General features: G+C 41.7%; 1 protein-coding gene across 2 annotated transcripts in view; it reads right to left on the bottom strand.

Moving 5' to 3' along the window:
* LOC116439715 (complement C4-like) overlaps positions 1 to 15,485 on the bottom strand; it is a 53,310-nt gene extending 37,825 nt beyond the window's left edge. The window contains exons 1-6 of one of the 2 annotated variants that reach the window (XM_032099650.1): positions 15,407 to 15,485; positions 4,025 to 4,107; positions 2,387 to 2,579; positions 1,167 to 1,347; positions 449 to 519; positions 48 to 133 (exon numbers count right to left, since the gene is read on the bottom strand). In XM_032099650.1, the coding sequence (XP_031955541.1) occupies positions 48 to 133; positions 449 to 519; positions 1,167 to 1,347; positions 2,387 to 2,579; positions 4,025 to 4,089 (596 nt within the window). In that variant the 5' untranslated portion in view covers positions 4,090 to 4,107; positions 15,407 to 15,485. Of the gene's footprint in view, positions 1 to 47; positions 134 to 448; positions 520 to 1,166; positions 1,348 to 2,386; positions 2,580 to 4,024; positions 4,168 to 15,406 lie in introns of those variants that run through there. The other variant, XM_032099649.1, reaches the window with a different exon arrangement.
* Positions 15,486 to 16,102: the final 617 nt, after the last annotated feature.

Below are 16,102 nucleotides of genomic sequence, written 5' to 3'. Positions count from 1 at the left end.
AATCTTAATCTACAGGTTTTAATGCAGAAGGCACAACAGTTACATACTCAGCAATGTCAGGTATATCAAAGTGATCACCAACCACTGTGTTTATTTTCCGGTCCAACTTTTTGACGACCATTCCTTTGGAATTCTGTTAAGACAGAGAAAGCAAACATCAAAATAATGCACCAGGTGTCAAACATTTACATCCAAAAGCTCAAGTTTATATACTAGTCCTATGGAAGAGAAAATGCTTTGCTTACTTTCCTGCTTTAATATTCCCACATCACATTTTCCTCCACATTCCTGATATGGGCCAAAAACAACTACAGATATCTCACTATGTACAAATACAGATTTCTGGAGAGGAGTCATAGCTTTAGTTCTGCTCTTGGATGTTTTGTGCAAGTTTTCCGTGGCTCCTGTGCTGAAGAAGCACTCATCAGCAGTGTTTCTGCATACTTACCAGCACAGCAACTGTAAGTGTGTCATGTGCCGGCCTCATAGCATTGTCCAGAATGAAGATCCTGTATCTGACTGTTTAACAGAAGAATAAACATGTTCACGTTTATTTTTCTGTCCTTTTTAGATACTAATCATTGCAATCTGTAAATTGAGTTACTGAATTTAAGATAAAACATTTTCTTTTAGTGAAAATAAGTCTGAGGAATTAAAAAAATAATTGCATTCTTCCTCAGGCTTTGAATGTTACATGACTTTTTGAAGCAAATTCTGAAAATTACTCAGGGAAATTATTCACTTTTGTATTCTTTCTGCATTTGAGGCCTGAAACCAAACTCAAAACCTCTTTTTACTTTCCTCTTTTGTTAATTAATTAAATTAATGAGTAACAAAGCAGTAGTGGTCTTAAAGAGCAAAGGTTACGTATTGCTAGTGTTGCAAGCAGAAGCAATAGGGGTTCGTTTTTTGGCAGATTTCTCATGAATTTTTTTTCCAAAGGTAAGTTGTCATTAACCTTTTTGAACAAAAAGGAGCAGATTTTGTCTGTCTCCCTTTAAAATGACTCTGGCTCTGGAGGCATTTCCGCAGGAGTTGCTGCAATGTGCAGAGCAGACCCTGCAGAAGCTCTGGCTGCAGAAATAACTGGGTCATTATTACTTTTTCTAATCCTGCCCTTGTAACATCCATATTCAACACCTGAAGAGCAGCATTTGTATTTTAACCTTGGGAACTTGGTGTGTATATGGGCTTATCTGTCTGGATAAAAATGTAGCCTTTCTTGGAGGACAGGAGGATGCGAGTGCTCTTGACAGTCGTATAAAGCTCCTTGCTCTCAGTGACCAGCAGAACATGGGGCACATTACTCTTCTTGAACAGGTTCTGTTGCAGAGCCCCTGGCTTGACCTGAGAACAAAAGGGAAACCCCACAGAGTCAGAGATGAGCCTGGTAACTTTGGGACCACATAGCTGAGGCCTCACAACAGCTGAAACACTTAAATAATCTCATTAGCACCGTTCAACAGAAAATTCTCAATTATATCTTTCTTATTGGGTGTTATATCTTTCTTGCTAGGTGAATATTTCTTTTAAAGTAGAAATACTATCTAATTCTCCATTTTCCACCACAGAAATACACTTTCTTCTGTCCAATGTCAATAATTCAAGGTGGGAGACTTCAGTCTACATGCCTGTTGATTTCCATTTACCATGTATCCTGTAATCCCTATTTATGCTAAAATCTTGGTTATGAGATTGCTGCTTTACTTCATGCAGTCTATATGCTTCTAAACATATATACAATATGATGCTTCTAAACATCACCCTCAAAAGGAACCCGATTTGAAAGCTCAGCTGTTAGCTTTGGGAGTGACCAACCGGAGCTAAACTGAATCTTGCTGTGTGCTTTTTTCCAACCAAATAGCCCAAACTAGTGCTACTGGACTAAATCCTGCCAGACTTCAAAGAATTGTACCAGGAGCTAATGATGCAACACAGGATGTAAAGAATCAATCAGCTTAAGAATATGCAGAAAAAACTCAGGCTTTGGTCTGAGAGACTGCACATATTTAAAGGTTTATCCTGTACTGTAAAATGGCCAGTAGTAAGCCAAAGGCATGAATGCAGTTGTAGTTTAAATGAGGCAGAAAACCCAACAGTGATAAAACAAGAAAATGTGTTTAAATTAAATTTCCTTTATCACCATGTGACAAAATCTTGGTCTTGTTATATGGGCACAAAAGAATATTCACAATTACCACTGAAATTACATTAGGCATTGTTTTATTAGCTGGCTGGGTGAATAGGGTGCTGCTGTCACTGGAATTGGTTTTGTCATGTGTCTCTCGAGATCAGTGTTGTCTCGGTTCCAGCCTATTCCAAGTTGAGATTATGTGCTTTTTATCACCAAACGAAAAAATTTTAATCACTATGATGACAGACTCACCATTATTTTTTTCATCTCTTGGTAGCCATTATTTTGATTAAGGTTAAAGTAGATCCTCTCTGATACGAGCTGATTTTTCGTCTCATCTTTGAAGTATGCAGTAACTTGCACGGGGCTCTGTGCCCCGTGGACTTGAACTGTTATTGTCTCATATGTGCCCAAATGCACCACATTTGGGGCAGTAATAAGAAATCTAAAACAACAGAGAAATAGATTGTCCAGTATGTTCAATGAATGTCCAAGCAATATGAATTTTAAAGGTAAAACAGACTCTCACAGAATAGCTGAGTTTGGGACTTGTGGAGATCGCCCTTGTTAGCAAGAGTAGAGGTTAAAAGAAAATAATTTTCTCTGATCTCCAGATTCTGAACTGTCCAATTTAAGTTCTACAAAGCATCAGTCCCTATACACAGGAGAGAAAAAACCCTGTAATATGTTCCAGAGACTACCAATGCAATACTTAGAGAAAACTCTATAAACTCAATTTTGTGAAACAAAACAAAAGACATTGGAAGACAATGAATACATATTCATAAATATGGTATTAATGCTACAAAGTTATGTATCTTCATGTAGTAGCACCCACATTATGCCAGTTTATGCTTTAGTACGTCAGGAGATCTCAATTCTCTATGTAACCATATGTATGGGGCTACAAGGAGCTGATCTTCATTGCAATATCACTGTGCAATGTTGGAAATGGGAGACCACGGAAGGTAAGACCACAGACCTGGGAAGGGCTGTGTTGGAGGCTAAACTGGTTGGGATTTTCTTTTTTTTCCTCTTTATTACTTTCCTTCATTTAACTCTACACTGGTGCTTCTTAGTAATTGATTTCATGACCTTTAAAATGTAGATCATTATCCTCGCTCTCATTTATTTCCAAGTATATTTTATACACAAGAATCAGAGAACTGTGTGAAGAGCCAAGTATCATCGTGTATGATGTCACATAGACAAAGAACAGTTCTGAGCTCAAGACAGGTTCTTTTGGAAAATAATTATTCCACAGAAGACTTCTAAAATGAAAGGTAAATGATTTTGCTATTACCAGAATGGGTTGGCTGAACTCTTTTTTACTTTTTGAAATAAAAAAAGTTTCTTCTTTCTTAAATGCATAAAATGAAAGGTGTGGTATAGAAATCAGGGAATAAAGCTGATAGTTAATTCCATACACTCAGAGTCTGTTGGTCCTAGCAAAAGGTGATACAAGGCCTGACTTACATGTAAATCTCCACTAAAATAGAGGATAAGTACAGAAGAATACTGAAGGTCTCCCAAAAGTTAAGCGTTTGCTTTCTGCAATGTATAAATCAATTAAAGAGGTTTCTTTCCCCCAAGATTTTTCAATCCAGTGAATGTCACAAACAATAGATGAGAAAACAGTGATAACAGAGTGAACAACATGCTTTAGTAGGACATTTTTAATTATTTGTTCCTAAGAGATTTCTCCCTTAAAACTGCCTTAAAAGGGTGGTTTTAAGCTTTTTACTTCTTACACAAATGAAGGTTACACAAATTTTCAGTGGTCCAAGAAACTGGCTTTGTTGATTCTCTGTCGAGAGAGAGAGAATATTTCTGACCTTCTCTTTCAAGGGATTTGTTAGGATTGAAGAATTTGTAATAAAATATACTTACGATGGTGCTTGTTGCGTATTTGACAGCAGCAAACAAAAGCTCACCAACAATACCAGCCTTTCCATTGGAAAACTCTACAACATCTGCAGAACAGAAGCACCAAAGAGCCACCATCAATGCAGGTGCTGGCTGTAGGAAATGGGCTGACAGCACATTGCAGCAAATAATGTTGCCTAGCCTGGTTATTTATTAATAACTTGCAAAACTGTGCAAGCGATAGTGATGGACATGCTGGTGGTGCACATATTAATACCCTTGTCAAACAAGACACTGTGGCTAAAGGAGTGCCTGTAGAGTATTTCTAAATGAGGACAAATGGAGGTGACTGATACCTTCTCTATGCCTTTATTTAACCCCAAACATCTCTGCAGTCCAGCAAAGATGAGAGAAAGTTCCTTCTGGTTTAGACAGTACCAAAGGAACTGTGCTGGAAATCTACCTGCACAACTCAGTCTTAGTCTGTGGTGCTTGGAGGCATTAATCTGCTTTAACGTCATCGAAAATTAAATTGATGCTTCTCCTTGAGCTACTCAGCTCAATTTTCCTTTATGCTCAAGACACTGGGCTTTTCCAGAGGCTAATTAGTGTCAGCATAAACATGTAAGATAAATCATCAGCTGAAGGCATTCCAGACTGCATGGGACACAATGTCTTAAAATGTAGGATACTGATAAACAGAGGGAAAAAGCCCATCCAAGGAATAATTGTACAGGAACCAGTTTTGATCAAAGGTAAATGAAAGAACTGAAACCCTCATCAGGTCTCATTTTTGCAAACTTTTACTGGATTGCTGTCTTCCAAACATAATTTTGTTGACCCATGAAAATGGAAACATGCCCATCTGATTTACAGGCAGGTCAAATCCCAGAAATGATCACATGGCTAATCCCAGGCTCTGGTGATAAAGTGCCCTTTAATACACCATGGATAAGTCTGTGTCTTTAATTATTAGCAATGGATGCCTTAAATCAGCACTCCCTTATTTGCAAGGTGAATTCATACTCACAGCATGGGCTCATTGCCCACAGTCATGAGACCTTCCCCTCACTCCACCATTTGCTTAGGCAGGTGGTGACATCTCTTGCCTTGCTTTTCAAGGCAAGGAGGTAGGGAAAGAGAAGAAGCTGACTACAAACCGGTTCACTATTTTACACTTAGTGTGTTACAAGTGTGGTAGCTGCCTCTGAGACCAGAGGTCTGACAACAGACAGAAAGTACTCTCTGTCCATTGGTAGTCACAGAAAGGGTAGGCAGCAGTAGCTGACTTCAAACTCATGTCAGGAAAAGCTACATTTTGCCTGCCCTAGGCATAGTTGTTTGTGTCTTTTGGTTGGTTGGTTTTTTTTTGTTCTCCAAGAGACAGTCAGTTTCCTTCACCTCTTCTGGTTTTCACTCTCATTTCAGCCATCAGGAACGAGGAAAAACTTGAGGAAAGGTATCTGTGGATCCTCAGGGTCCAAACCCATGCTCTTTGAAAGACGTTTACAGAAATCCAGACTCAGGAACCATTAAGAGCAAAGTTATTTTCTCTCTTCCCTCCCTCCCCACCTGCTAATTCCCTCTGCAGTTATACATACACTCACAAAACTGATTTATTTCCATGCCAGAATAATTTTCCTCAGGGCTTCTGGCCTCTCAAACCCAAGAGAAGTGGTGAGGAAGAGTAGAGATTTCCACCATAAAGCTGGTCTGTGTTCAGGACAATGATGTGGAAGAAAAAGTCCTCTTGGGAACAGGGCTCATGCTCTCCCTTGGGTGCAGAAGAGTCTTGTTAAACCTGCAGCTGGTAAAATAAGGATTCTGACTCTTGCAGAGATAATGGGGAGAGTTAACTGAGAGCAGCAGTGGCTGCAGAGCATGCTAAGGCTCCTGCCCTCTTCAGAGACAGTTCTGCTGCTCCATCTTGCACTGCTGCCATCCAGAGCTGGAGCTGATTCAACCACTGAACAATCCTAGTCACTAAAACAGGACAAGAAACAACTGTGAGTGGGTCCTTTGCTTTTCTCCAGACAAATATAGAATAGGAAAAGAAATAACATCTGCAAGGTCAGTGTCTATTCCTTGAGAAAGACATAAGGGAGTTCTCCCAACTGAAAAGTCAACAGTTTCCAGAAGACCACAACACAACCAGCAGGGATTTCCTACTCCTGAAGTCACAGGAAAGGCACCTCTGCAGTGTGAAGTCACATCAAAATCTTGCTCTGTGCCCATCTTTATCAGAGGGGAGGAGATGGGATTTCCATTGTCCAGGCTGGCTTGTTTGTCAGGGACTGAGGTCTGTTTGCACAGCTATACAAATAGCCATGTAGGCACTCACAGCTAGACATTTGCACAGATCACTTTCCAAAGGGGACCTTAGAAAAGCTATTATTTTGCTTTCACTTGATTTTAATTGGATTTGTACACTTTTTTTCCTTAACTGAAGTAATAATAAATATATGTGAATGCATAACAGCTAGCCATAGCAATATGCTGCATAACTATTTTATACTTGAATTTAAAGAGGCATTCTGACTCTTATAAAGGTATTTTTTTCACTAAAATATAAACCAGTGACTTCAATTGAATAGAATTTTTTCTCACTGTCTCTTGCAAACACAAAAGAGCACGTTTACAGAGCAGTCATATAATGAGAATTAAAATTCCTTATGCTTAATTGTTCTGTCTCTGGGCTGGTATAAAATAACCATTGCATCAGTTTTCTAGTATCACAAATTCTTCACACTGTGATTTGTAGTATAATGTAGAACATTCCAGCCCAAAGCCACTCTAAAATATGACAAAATGAAACAAAATAAAATAAAACAAAACAATCTTGGTTGAAGGTCTCCAGCATATGCATGCAAGAGAGAACACAGAAAATTCCCTCTAAAATAACTTATATGCCTGTTCTTTTTCTAAAAGCAAAGTCCTTTCCTATTTACTCATCAGCCACTTTTCACCTATTGATCCTTCAGCTGGCCCACAGTCCAGCTGTGGAAAGCACAGCCTGGGATTGATGTGTGAGTGAACCCCAGGCTTGGGGAGACAGAATTGCTTTATTTTGAGTATATGCTGTCTCTCCTTTCAGTTCCTTCGTTTGAACTTTGTGGGATTTCACAGTGTTTTGAGCACCAGCAGCAGTTTTTGTTCTTTGGCTTGAAGAGCTTCCCAAAGCCTTTTTCCCCTTAATCAGCCTAAATATTAACGAGACCAAACTCTTCTTTCACTTTCGTCCTGCGCTCTTTCACCTCTGCCTGGCAGAATGGTACAAAGGACAGCTTCACAAAGACCATTTCACGAATAAGCACTGCAGTGACATCCTCTTTGCCAAGTTACAGGGAGTTGTGACAAACACAAAAGGCAGTATTTCACTTCTGACATTTCAGAAAATTAGGTTTTGAAATCCTTTTTTCAACAGCAGACAATGAAGTGTGGGTCTAATTTGAAAAGTTCCTCTTAACAGCAGGATAGCTGCTCTTTAGTGTCAATATAAATTGGAATTGTAAATTAAAACTATACTTTTTTTCTTACCATAATTGAGGTAATGAAATGAAAATGCTGTAGATGCTTTTGCCATAAAAAAAAAATTCTTTAAATGTTCTGCATTTAGTGCTTCTAAGTGTATCTACTGAAAAAAAAAAAATCATATTTTTAAAGGAGGAAAACCAATTTAAAGGAGGAAACCCAGGCATTTTCTGCTCTCGCTGAGGAGTCTGGATTTCAGTGGGATTAAGCAACCAGCCTTAGATTTTTCTCATGGGTTTCTCCCTTCTTTCTCCCTCATTCTCTAAATTCTGTGATTTTCTGAATGCCATGTTAAAAAATTAAAAAAAAAAAAAAAAAAAGGGATTTGTGAAAAAACACACAAAACCAGCACTGCTTCTGTAAAATTAATATGTTGCAAGATGGAGGGATTCTTTTAGGTCAATAATTGCATAACACTACTGACATAATATTTCACCATATTGTAATCATGCACCTTGTTTTTTTGGTAAACTATGTTTTTCAGAATCTCAGTGCTTTTGGCACCTTTGAGAAGTCATTGAACTGGTCATGGCCAGGAGGAGAGGAGATACCTGAGCATGCAAGTGACCCTCTCACCCCAGGTGAAAGCACAGAGCTGTTGGAAATGAGGAATAAAACAACTTGGCCTAAATAAGATAGGATATTTGGAATACTGACCTTGTACTCAAATATCCTGATATTCATCTAGAGGCTTGTTCTTTTGTTCTCAAATCCTTTGTGGTTTTCTTTTTTTTTTTTTTTCTTTCAATTTCATGACAAACCCCAAAGAAACCCCAATTCTTCCTTGTTACCAGCTGTAACAAATAAAAATTACCTATAAAAATTAATGTATTTCAAATAATTTGATCTTTCCCAACTTCTCCATTCTTCTGGACTGTAATGAGTACAATTGTCTCCTTAGGAAATTCTTTTCTTCTCCTTTTCTTGGGAGTAAAAGGTAAGAATAAGTTTAAAAAAGCAAAAGGCTTCTTGAACTTATCAGTGGCAAAGGGTAAAATTTTAAGCAGCTGAGTAAGAACAAAGGTGACATATCCAGTTCTGTGGATTTGGAGGCATATTGTGAAATCAAGTAAAACCAGTCTTTTGCAGGAAAATTTTAGAGAAGTAAATTATAACTATTACTGACCCTCATTCCTAGGATTTCCTGACTTGCTGCATGGGGGCACTCTAAAGTTTCAGACGATTGCACAACTGTACTAGAAAATGTTTTACAGGCAGAGCAAAGGAGAAAAGAAATCTCATACCATGTACAACCACAGCTAACCTTGTGCCTACCTGCCACTGGCAGCCTGCCCTGCTCTGATCTGCAGATTAAATCTAAAGCATCCACTTCACCCGGTAACTCAGAGGAACACGGGACACCAGAAAGCATCTCCTCTCCCAAGCTGGGAAAAGGCTCAGCTCCCACATCCATCACACTCAAGCAAGTTTAGGTCAGCTCCACTGACAGATCAGAAGCTGTCCCACTTTTTTCATGCCTTGGTTTTAATTTTCAAGGAAGAACTACGAAGAGAAAGGAGGAAAGGAGACAGGATATAAGGCTCAGGAGAATTTTATTTTTATTATAAAGGAGAAGCTGCTCAGTCACAACAGTTTCAGTGTCAAGAAGTGCAGCACCTTCCCATGTGGCAGGCAGGGCATCTGCTATCCTGGTAAAGAGGGAAAAGTCTGGATGGCTTTTGTAGCAGCTCAGTGGGACAGTTGTTCAGGTAATGTATGCTGATCTCTTCTTTCTGCAGAAATTTAGCCATGAAGCTCTGGCTCTTTGTAACACTCAGCTTTTTAGGCAGCTCTTTGGATAAACAATGTGCCTCTGTCCTGTGAGGCACAGGTACTGTACCCTGCCAGGACATGGCAATCATAGGAGGATTCTTCCCTCGCTAACCCAGTTTTACAGAAAATCGCCTCCAGCAAAACAATGCAGAAGAAGTCAGCTCAGCTGCCCCCTCAGTGGCTTAGATGCAGAGGGGAATATTGATGCCTTCAAAAGGGGACTGACTGGATGTCCCCAAAGCCCTGCTGATGGTACTTGGGTCAGACACGCCCTGCCCAGATTATACAGCTAGCATTACATTGCACCTACAGAAAAAAAGGTGAAGCTATAAAAGATGTGAACAAAAAATATTTTTTCATGTACTTAGTCCACACATCTTGGAAGGCACATGGACCTGCCTTTTCTAATATGTGACTATGTCTTGCTACTTTGTGCTGGTTTTGGCTGGGGTAGAGTTAATTTTTTCAGAGTAGCTGGTGTGGGGCTGTGTTTTGGACTTGAGCTGAATGCAGGGTTGATAACAGGGGTGTTTTCGTTCCTGCTGAGCAGTGCTGACACAGAGCCAAGGCCTTTTCTGGTTCTCACGCACAGGGGGCTGTGGGTGCACAAGGAGTTGGGAGGGGACACACCAGGACAGCTGACTCCAAGTGAGCAGAGGGATATTCCATACCATACCATATGGTGTCATGCCCAGCATATAAAGCTGAGGGAAGAAGGAAGGAAGGGGGGGGACATATGGAATGATGGCCTTTGTCTTCCCACTGTCCCATTTTTACTCTTCCAATTCCTTCCCCATCCTGATGCAAGGGGAATGAGTGAGCAGTTTTCTGGTGCTTGGTTGTTACCTGGGTTTAAAACACACATAAATACTTTTGTGACCTGGGACATATTTCCAGACCATTCATCCTTGATTTTGACCTGACTTCTGAATGAGGAAGATGAATTTTCAGCCACATCAGGATGTGGTCTAAAAACATATCGGCACTGTTCTGGTCAGCTTGTGGTCCCAGCAAGATCCCACTGCTGCTACCTCTGACATCAGGGCAGCCTGCAGCCCTGCTGTGAAAGCAAGGCTGGGGCTGTACCTCTGCTCACCCCTCTTTGGGTGGGGTGGGACAGAGAGGTTTGGCAGCTGTTGCCATCCACATCTGGCATCTCTCTTTGCTTTCCTTCTTCTCCCTGCACTGGGTGTGATTGTGGGCTCTGTCTTTGGATCGGTGGGGTAGAAGAAATAAAGGGCAGGTTTGAGAGAGCCGGTGCCTGTGGTGCTCTAGGACTCAGGTAGAAGCCCAGATCTGTGATCTAATTCCCTTGCTGCTTATGCTGTTCCTGGGCTTGGACACCATCTAGCCCTGCACCTGGAGCCCACTGGCCTCTATCACCTAAATGGTGAAGTAGGTTCCTCCTCAAGGTTACACACAGCCTGGGGCTGCCAAGGCTGGCCCTTACCGAGCACCTCAGCCTCGGGGTGCAGTGTTCTGCCTTGCAGGCTTTTCTCATTCCTTGCTGCCACCAGTGATGCCTTTTTCATCCATTCCCCCTTCTGGTTCAACCCTTTTCTGGAGGCCCCCCTTGGTACCAGCTGTTCTTTGTTGATGAAAATGTGCCTTGAAGAGTTGTTTTTTGGCCTTGGTTCCCAGGGAGAACCTAGATAGGATGGGGCCCTTGGAATGTGTTTTGTCTTTCTGCCTAGGGAAAGGGGATTGAAAACTACTGGGAAAACCAGCCACTAATACAATAGGCTACAAATATATGTGTAAAGAATACAGAGAATACACAAAAGAAAAAGGAAAAAATCAGCAGAGCATCACCAGCAGCAGCAGCTTCTTTATATCTGGGGCTAGCTCCTATTTCATGGGCTTTTACACTTCTGCCTGAGCAGTGATAAATAAATAAAGACACAGTCATCAGAGATCATTAAGAATTACAACATAATGTAATGGATTGCTAAATTTCCAAACAGCTCCCTGTTCTTTGATGACTTCTGTAAAGGTTCTTGGCTTCAGTAAGTACACTGCAGATGTACATTTAGGCAGCAATCCCAGCTGCAGTAGCTGTGGAGAAGAGCATTAACTTGCACATTATTCTATAAATATATGCCATAAGTTTGCTGCATGCATTCTCCACTGAGGGATCAAAAAGTGTTGACTCACTGTGGCAGCATTAATGCCTCTGACCTGGGTCACATGTGGGATGTTAATATACTTTAGGACATGGAATCTTGCAGCCACAATCTGCACAGTCTGCAGCATTTATATACTGCTGTTATTGTAGCCTGGAGCAGCAAGAAGGAAGATTTGTAACATCACAGTTAAAAAAATGATGCTTTTCCCTCTATCCTATGGTTAGAGGTGTATTCCACACCTGTTATTATTCTCCATGTGATTATTTGGAAATAGCAGCTTGTATGGACAGGAATGTAAAGCACTCTGCAGAACATTGCCATCTCAGTAACACACCATAAAAGATTATTTCCCCCTTTAAAAATATTAGCCATGACAGCATCCTGCACAGCTTTCACATCTGTAATTTCCCCCTATCATTTTGCTTCCAGAATCTTGCTGTGCCTGTCTGCAAAGCATCAGTTTTGCCAGTGACGGATGGGATGGCTCAGGGAGGCTCAGGAGGGGAGGCTCAAGAGGGGAGCACGCAAACACGAACGGAGTCCTGGTGCCATCCAGAGGGCAGCTGTGCTCTGCACCGTGGAGCAGCTTTCGTGAAGGACTGTGCAATTGCCAGCCCTGCTTTCTGAGACCCCAGGCTTCCGCCTCCCAGACTGGTACATGGAGCAACAGGGAGTCAGCTCCGGATTCCCACGCCTTCAGGTGGTTCTCCAAAGCGCGGGATGCTTTTACATGACCTGTGGGTCCGATCTCTGTGACAGTCAATACATATAGGTAGGTTTTAAAAAGCAGTTTGGGTTACTGAAAGGAGGCCCTCCATCCTGGTTTGTTCCAAGAAGTGCTTAAACACTTGCATGTAACAAAAAGAAAGGAAGAAATAAATAGAATAATACTCCTCAAACAAGTCCGAGGGAACCCACTGGCAGTTCAGAATAAAATGTTGTCTTTTGAGAGACCTCTGGTAAGACTCGCTTTGGAATACTGAGAATTGCCTACCTCTTGGCATCACAGCCTTTACTCACCTGTCTCCAAAACCAGCTTGTCTAGCTACAAGTCCAGGATTTTATCCAGCTTCCCTATTTTATCATTTTGCAAGAAAATGAACCAGCAAAAGCAGTGCTGTTCAAAACAAATTTTCACGGCAAGTTTTTTATAAAATCAGTGCCCTGAGTTGGCAGCACAATTCAGGGCCAGCCATGAACTCTCCCCTCTGCCCAGGTGCATCAGCCTCATGGCATGAGACCCTGCAAGGCAAGATGAAAAGGTTTGTGCTGACCACCACACCTTACTGCCAAGTACAAGGTTTATCTCATTTCAGTCCCTTCTGGGGTGATTATTGCACTCAGAACTTTGACCCCACTGCACGTCTTATGGACTTTCTGATTTACTGCAACACACTCTTCCCACTCCCCAAGAGTCAAGAGCTTATCTGGGAAAACAGATGCCTTGAAAATGTGGGGCCTCTATTCTCTGTTCCAGCTAAATTCCACTTATAACTGGAAGGGAGGGTAAAAGATTACTTTAAGCCATCTTTAAGCTCCCTCTATTTCGCAGTAGGCAGAGGACTAACTTTACTTCTAATAGGAATTAAAGTGCCTTAAGGGAAAAGGCCAGCTGTTTAGGAATGCTAGCACATTTCTGGCAAAGAGGAAAAGGCAGAGAGGGTCTTTGGCTTCTCTGTCATAGCATGTATCTCTGAGGTTAAGAAAACAGAGAAAAGATGTACTTTCTGAGGATATTTATTTTACTACTTATTCCTCTTTACAGTCTGCAGATAGCCCTTCTGATGTGGGAGTTACAGTAGAAATAAAGACAGTGTTAGTTATATTTACCATGCTCTTAAAGAGTAAATAACCCTATCTGTAACTGAGATATCTGAAAGTGCCCTCTCTAAGGAGTCCAACAGGCAGAATCCACGACACAGAGCAGTGCAACACCATCCAAAAGCAAGATAATTATGTATAAGGTAGGTACAGAAGAATGCAGCTATGCACTTAAGAAAAAACCCCTCATGCAAATTTAGATAAAGCAAAAGACATTCCTCCCTTTTCTGCAGCCTTGAGAGAGGTAGCCTGACTACCTCTGCATCTGCCTGCAAAGGAGACCCACAAACACCATTTACATGATGCTGTACATCCCCCGCCCTCACCCATGGGGGCTACTCTTCACCTCTGTCACCTAACACAGAACTATCTCCTGCTTATCAAAGTCCTCAGTGAAAAGAATCTAAGGACCTCAGAACACAGCCCCAGCTGCTTAGAAAGAGGCATGCTCCTTGTTAGTGGTTAGAGAAAAGAAAATAAAGCATTTCTCATACCTTGGAGTTTGGAGAGCCAGCCTGGCCTTGCCAAAGTCCAAGTTTATCTTTAGTTATGGAGATTCCTTAAATGGCAATAGAGAAAACATGCGTAGAAAAATCTCTGCAGAGGAATCTGCTCATACCCATAATGCTGAGCTGTATTTGGAATAACAGAAGACTAAGATACTGGGATAAACTTGTGGGAGAGTTGTGGCATAAGGAATTCCCTTGTGGTGTTTTTTGTTGGGGTTTTCTTGATGGGTTGGTTTTTTTTGGGTTTTTTTTTTGGAAAAGGAATAATCAACCATACAAAAATTCGTGTTAAAAGTCAAGAAGAGCTAAAGCAAAACTGTGGGGCTGGAGCTGTGTTTCCATCTCCCCACAACACTGTTTTCTGTTGTGGTGTGCAAGTGAGGATACCCAGGATCTGCCCTAGCAGAAGCTCCTCAGCATTCCTGCATCAGTGAAATGAGAGGAGGGAGATTTTCCCAGAGCAGCTCTGAGGGCAAATGCATATACGTGGGTGTATACCCAGAGGTAAAGGAGATAAGAATTTAAAAGAGCACACACAGATCTTCATTCAGTGCAGTCATTAAAGAGAGACTGGATGAAGTACTACCTTCCTCATTTCCCTTTACTTTCCAGTGACAGTGGTCAGAATTGGCCTAATTTCTGGTTTCCTTGAAAACCCAGTAGTGAGCACATTTATTCTAACAGCTGGAGTGCAAATCTTGTAACTAAAGAAAAGCCTGTGAGCAAAGAGATTTAGCTAGTTTGGAGGGATTTAGGAGGTGTGTGCATATGTAGGTTTACATGCATGCGTGTGTGGCTGCCTGTATCTGTGCACGGACATGCACACATTTTACGCGTTTCCAGAGGATGTATATTTTCTTTGGGCTGTGCAGTAGCTGGAAAAGACAGAAGGTGGCATGTTTGAAACATTTTCATCCAGAGAAAGTGCAGTAAAGGAAATGAAAGCAGGAGTTACAGTAAAGGGGAAAAGGATACAGAAGGAGAAAGAAGACTGCTAAGCTCAGACCACATCCACTTTGACAAATCTCTGCTGTTAATTATTTCACTGATGCTGGAGACTATTTATTTTCCTCATTTTTTCAGTGTAAGGGCTGATTTTACTAGACTTTTGAAAATATAGTAATTTTCTAATAAAAATTGTAAAATGCATGTGTGAGTTTTTTTTCTGGGGCGTTCTTGTATTTGTTTGTTTTTTTGCTTGGCTTGGGGTTTTTTTAATGATAAAATTCACACAGTATGACCAGTTAATCAAGAACCATATAAAGAAGATAAAAGTAGCCCTGACAGTTCCCCTTTAAAGTGCAGACACATGAGAGACAGCACCAGGCAAAAAGGAGAATTAATTTACATTTGCCAAAACGTTATGGAGCAAAACCCCAAAAGAAATAACCTAGAAATTACAGAACTGTGTGTTCTCAGGTCATTAACTTAAGATCTTTACGAACATTTAATCAGGCTTTGTGGAACTGTTACCATAAGCAGGTGCTTTTTAGTGCTCAGGGGCACCCTCTTGGCCTGCTTTCTTTAAGGCACGCATTTAACTCCTTTTCTGGCCCACCAATCTGTGATAAGCAGCAGGTTCCCACTCACACCCTGAGTGACAGCAGCAGAAAAAGCCCCGCTTGCAGCCAGTCTTGGTGACTCACCAGGTAGGAAGCTCCTCTCCTTGAGCTTTGCTTTTCACTTTCTTCTAGGACTTACTGCCACAGCTCATTTAACAAGAAGCAGACTGCTCCAGAGGGGTGGAGAGGGCTGGTCTGAGCAGGACCAAAACCACCTCTCCTGCCCCAGCTGGGGTTGCCAGGAGCCACCAAAGAGCTGAGGTTCACATCCTGTGGGAATAAAATGGCACTTCTGTTGCCCCATTGAGAAATCTTGGACAGTGTCTGACAGCAGACAGCCTTTCTTTGTTTAGCAGCCAAACACCCTCATTCCCTGGGCAGTTGATTAGCTTTTAACTTCATACCTTCACCAGATGAAAAAGACTCCCTCAGAATGTCTGGAGAGCAGGGAGAGACGTCTCAGGTGGCCCAGAGGCTGGCAGCATCCCCTGCCACGGGCCCCTGGAGACACATGCTCACCAAGGGAGCCTGCTGCCTTCCCCCTCTTTGGGAGCACTTCCAGGCCACTCTGCTAATAGGGGACCAAAACCAGCTCACAGCAGTTGCAGAAGGGGAGCCAACAGCCCACAGCTCAGCAGAGGGGCACAAGGAGAAGCTGCTGCCATGGCTTATAGGTTTCCAGCCCCAGGCTGCAGGTTCTTGGGATGGGGAAATCCTGGTGCTGCAGCATTTTGACATAAAGTAAATAGAGGAAGGATGGACTTTGGACAACTTCTATCA

Source organism: Corvus moneduloides, chromosome 2, assembly GCF_009650955.1.
Source record: "Corvus moneduloides isolate bCorMon1 chromosome 2, bCorMon1.pri, whole genome shotgun sequence".
Taxonomy (NCBI): Eukaryota; Metazoa; Chordata; class Aves; order Passeriformes; family Corvidae; genus Corvus; species Corvus moneduloides.
The sequence above is the reverse complement of the archived record's forward strand: the minus strand, read 5'-3'. Positions and strand labels throughout refer to the sequence as shown.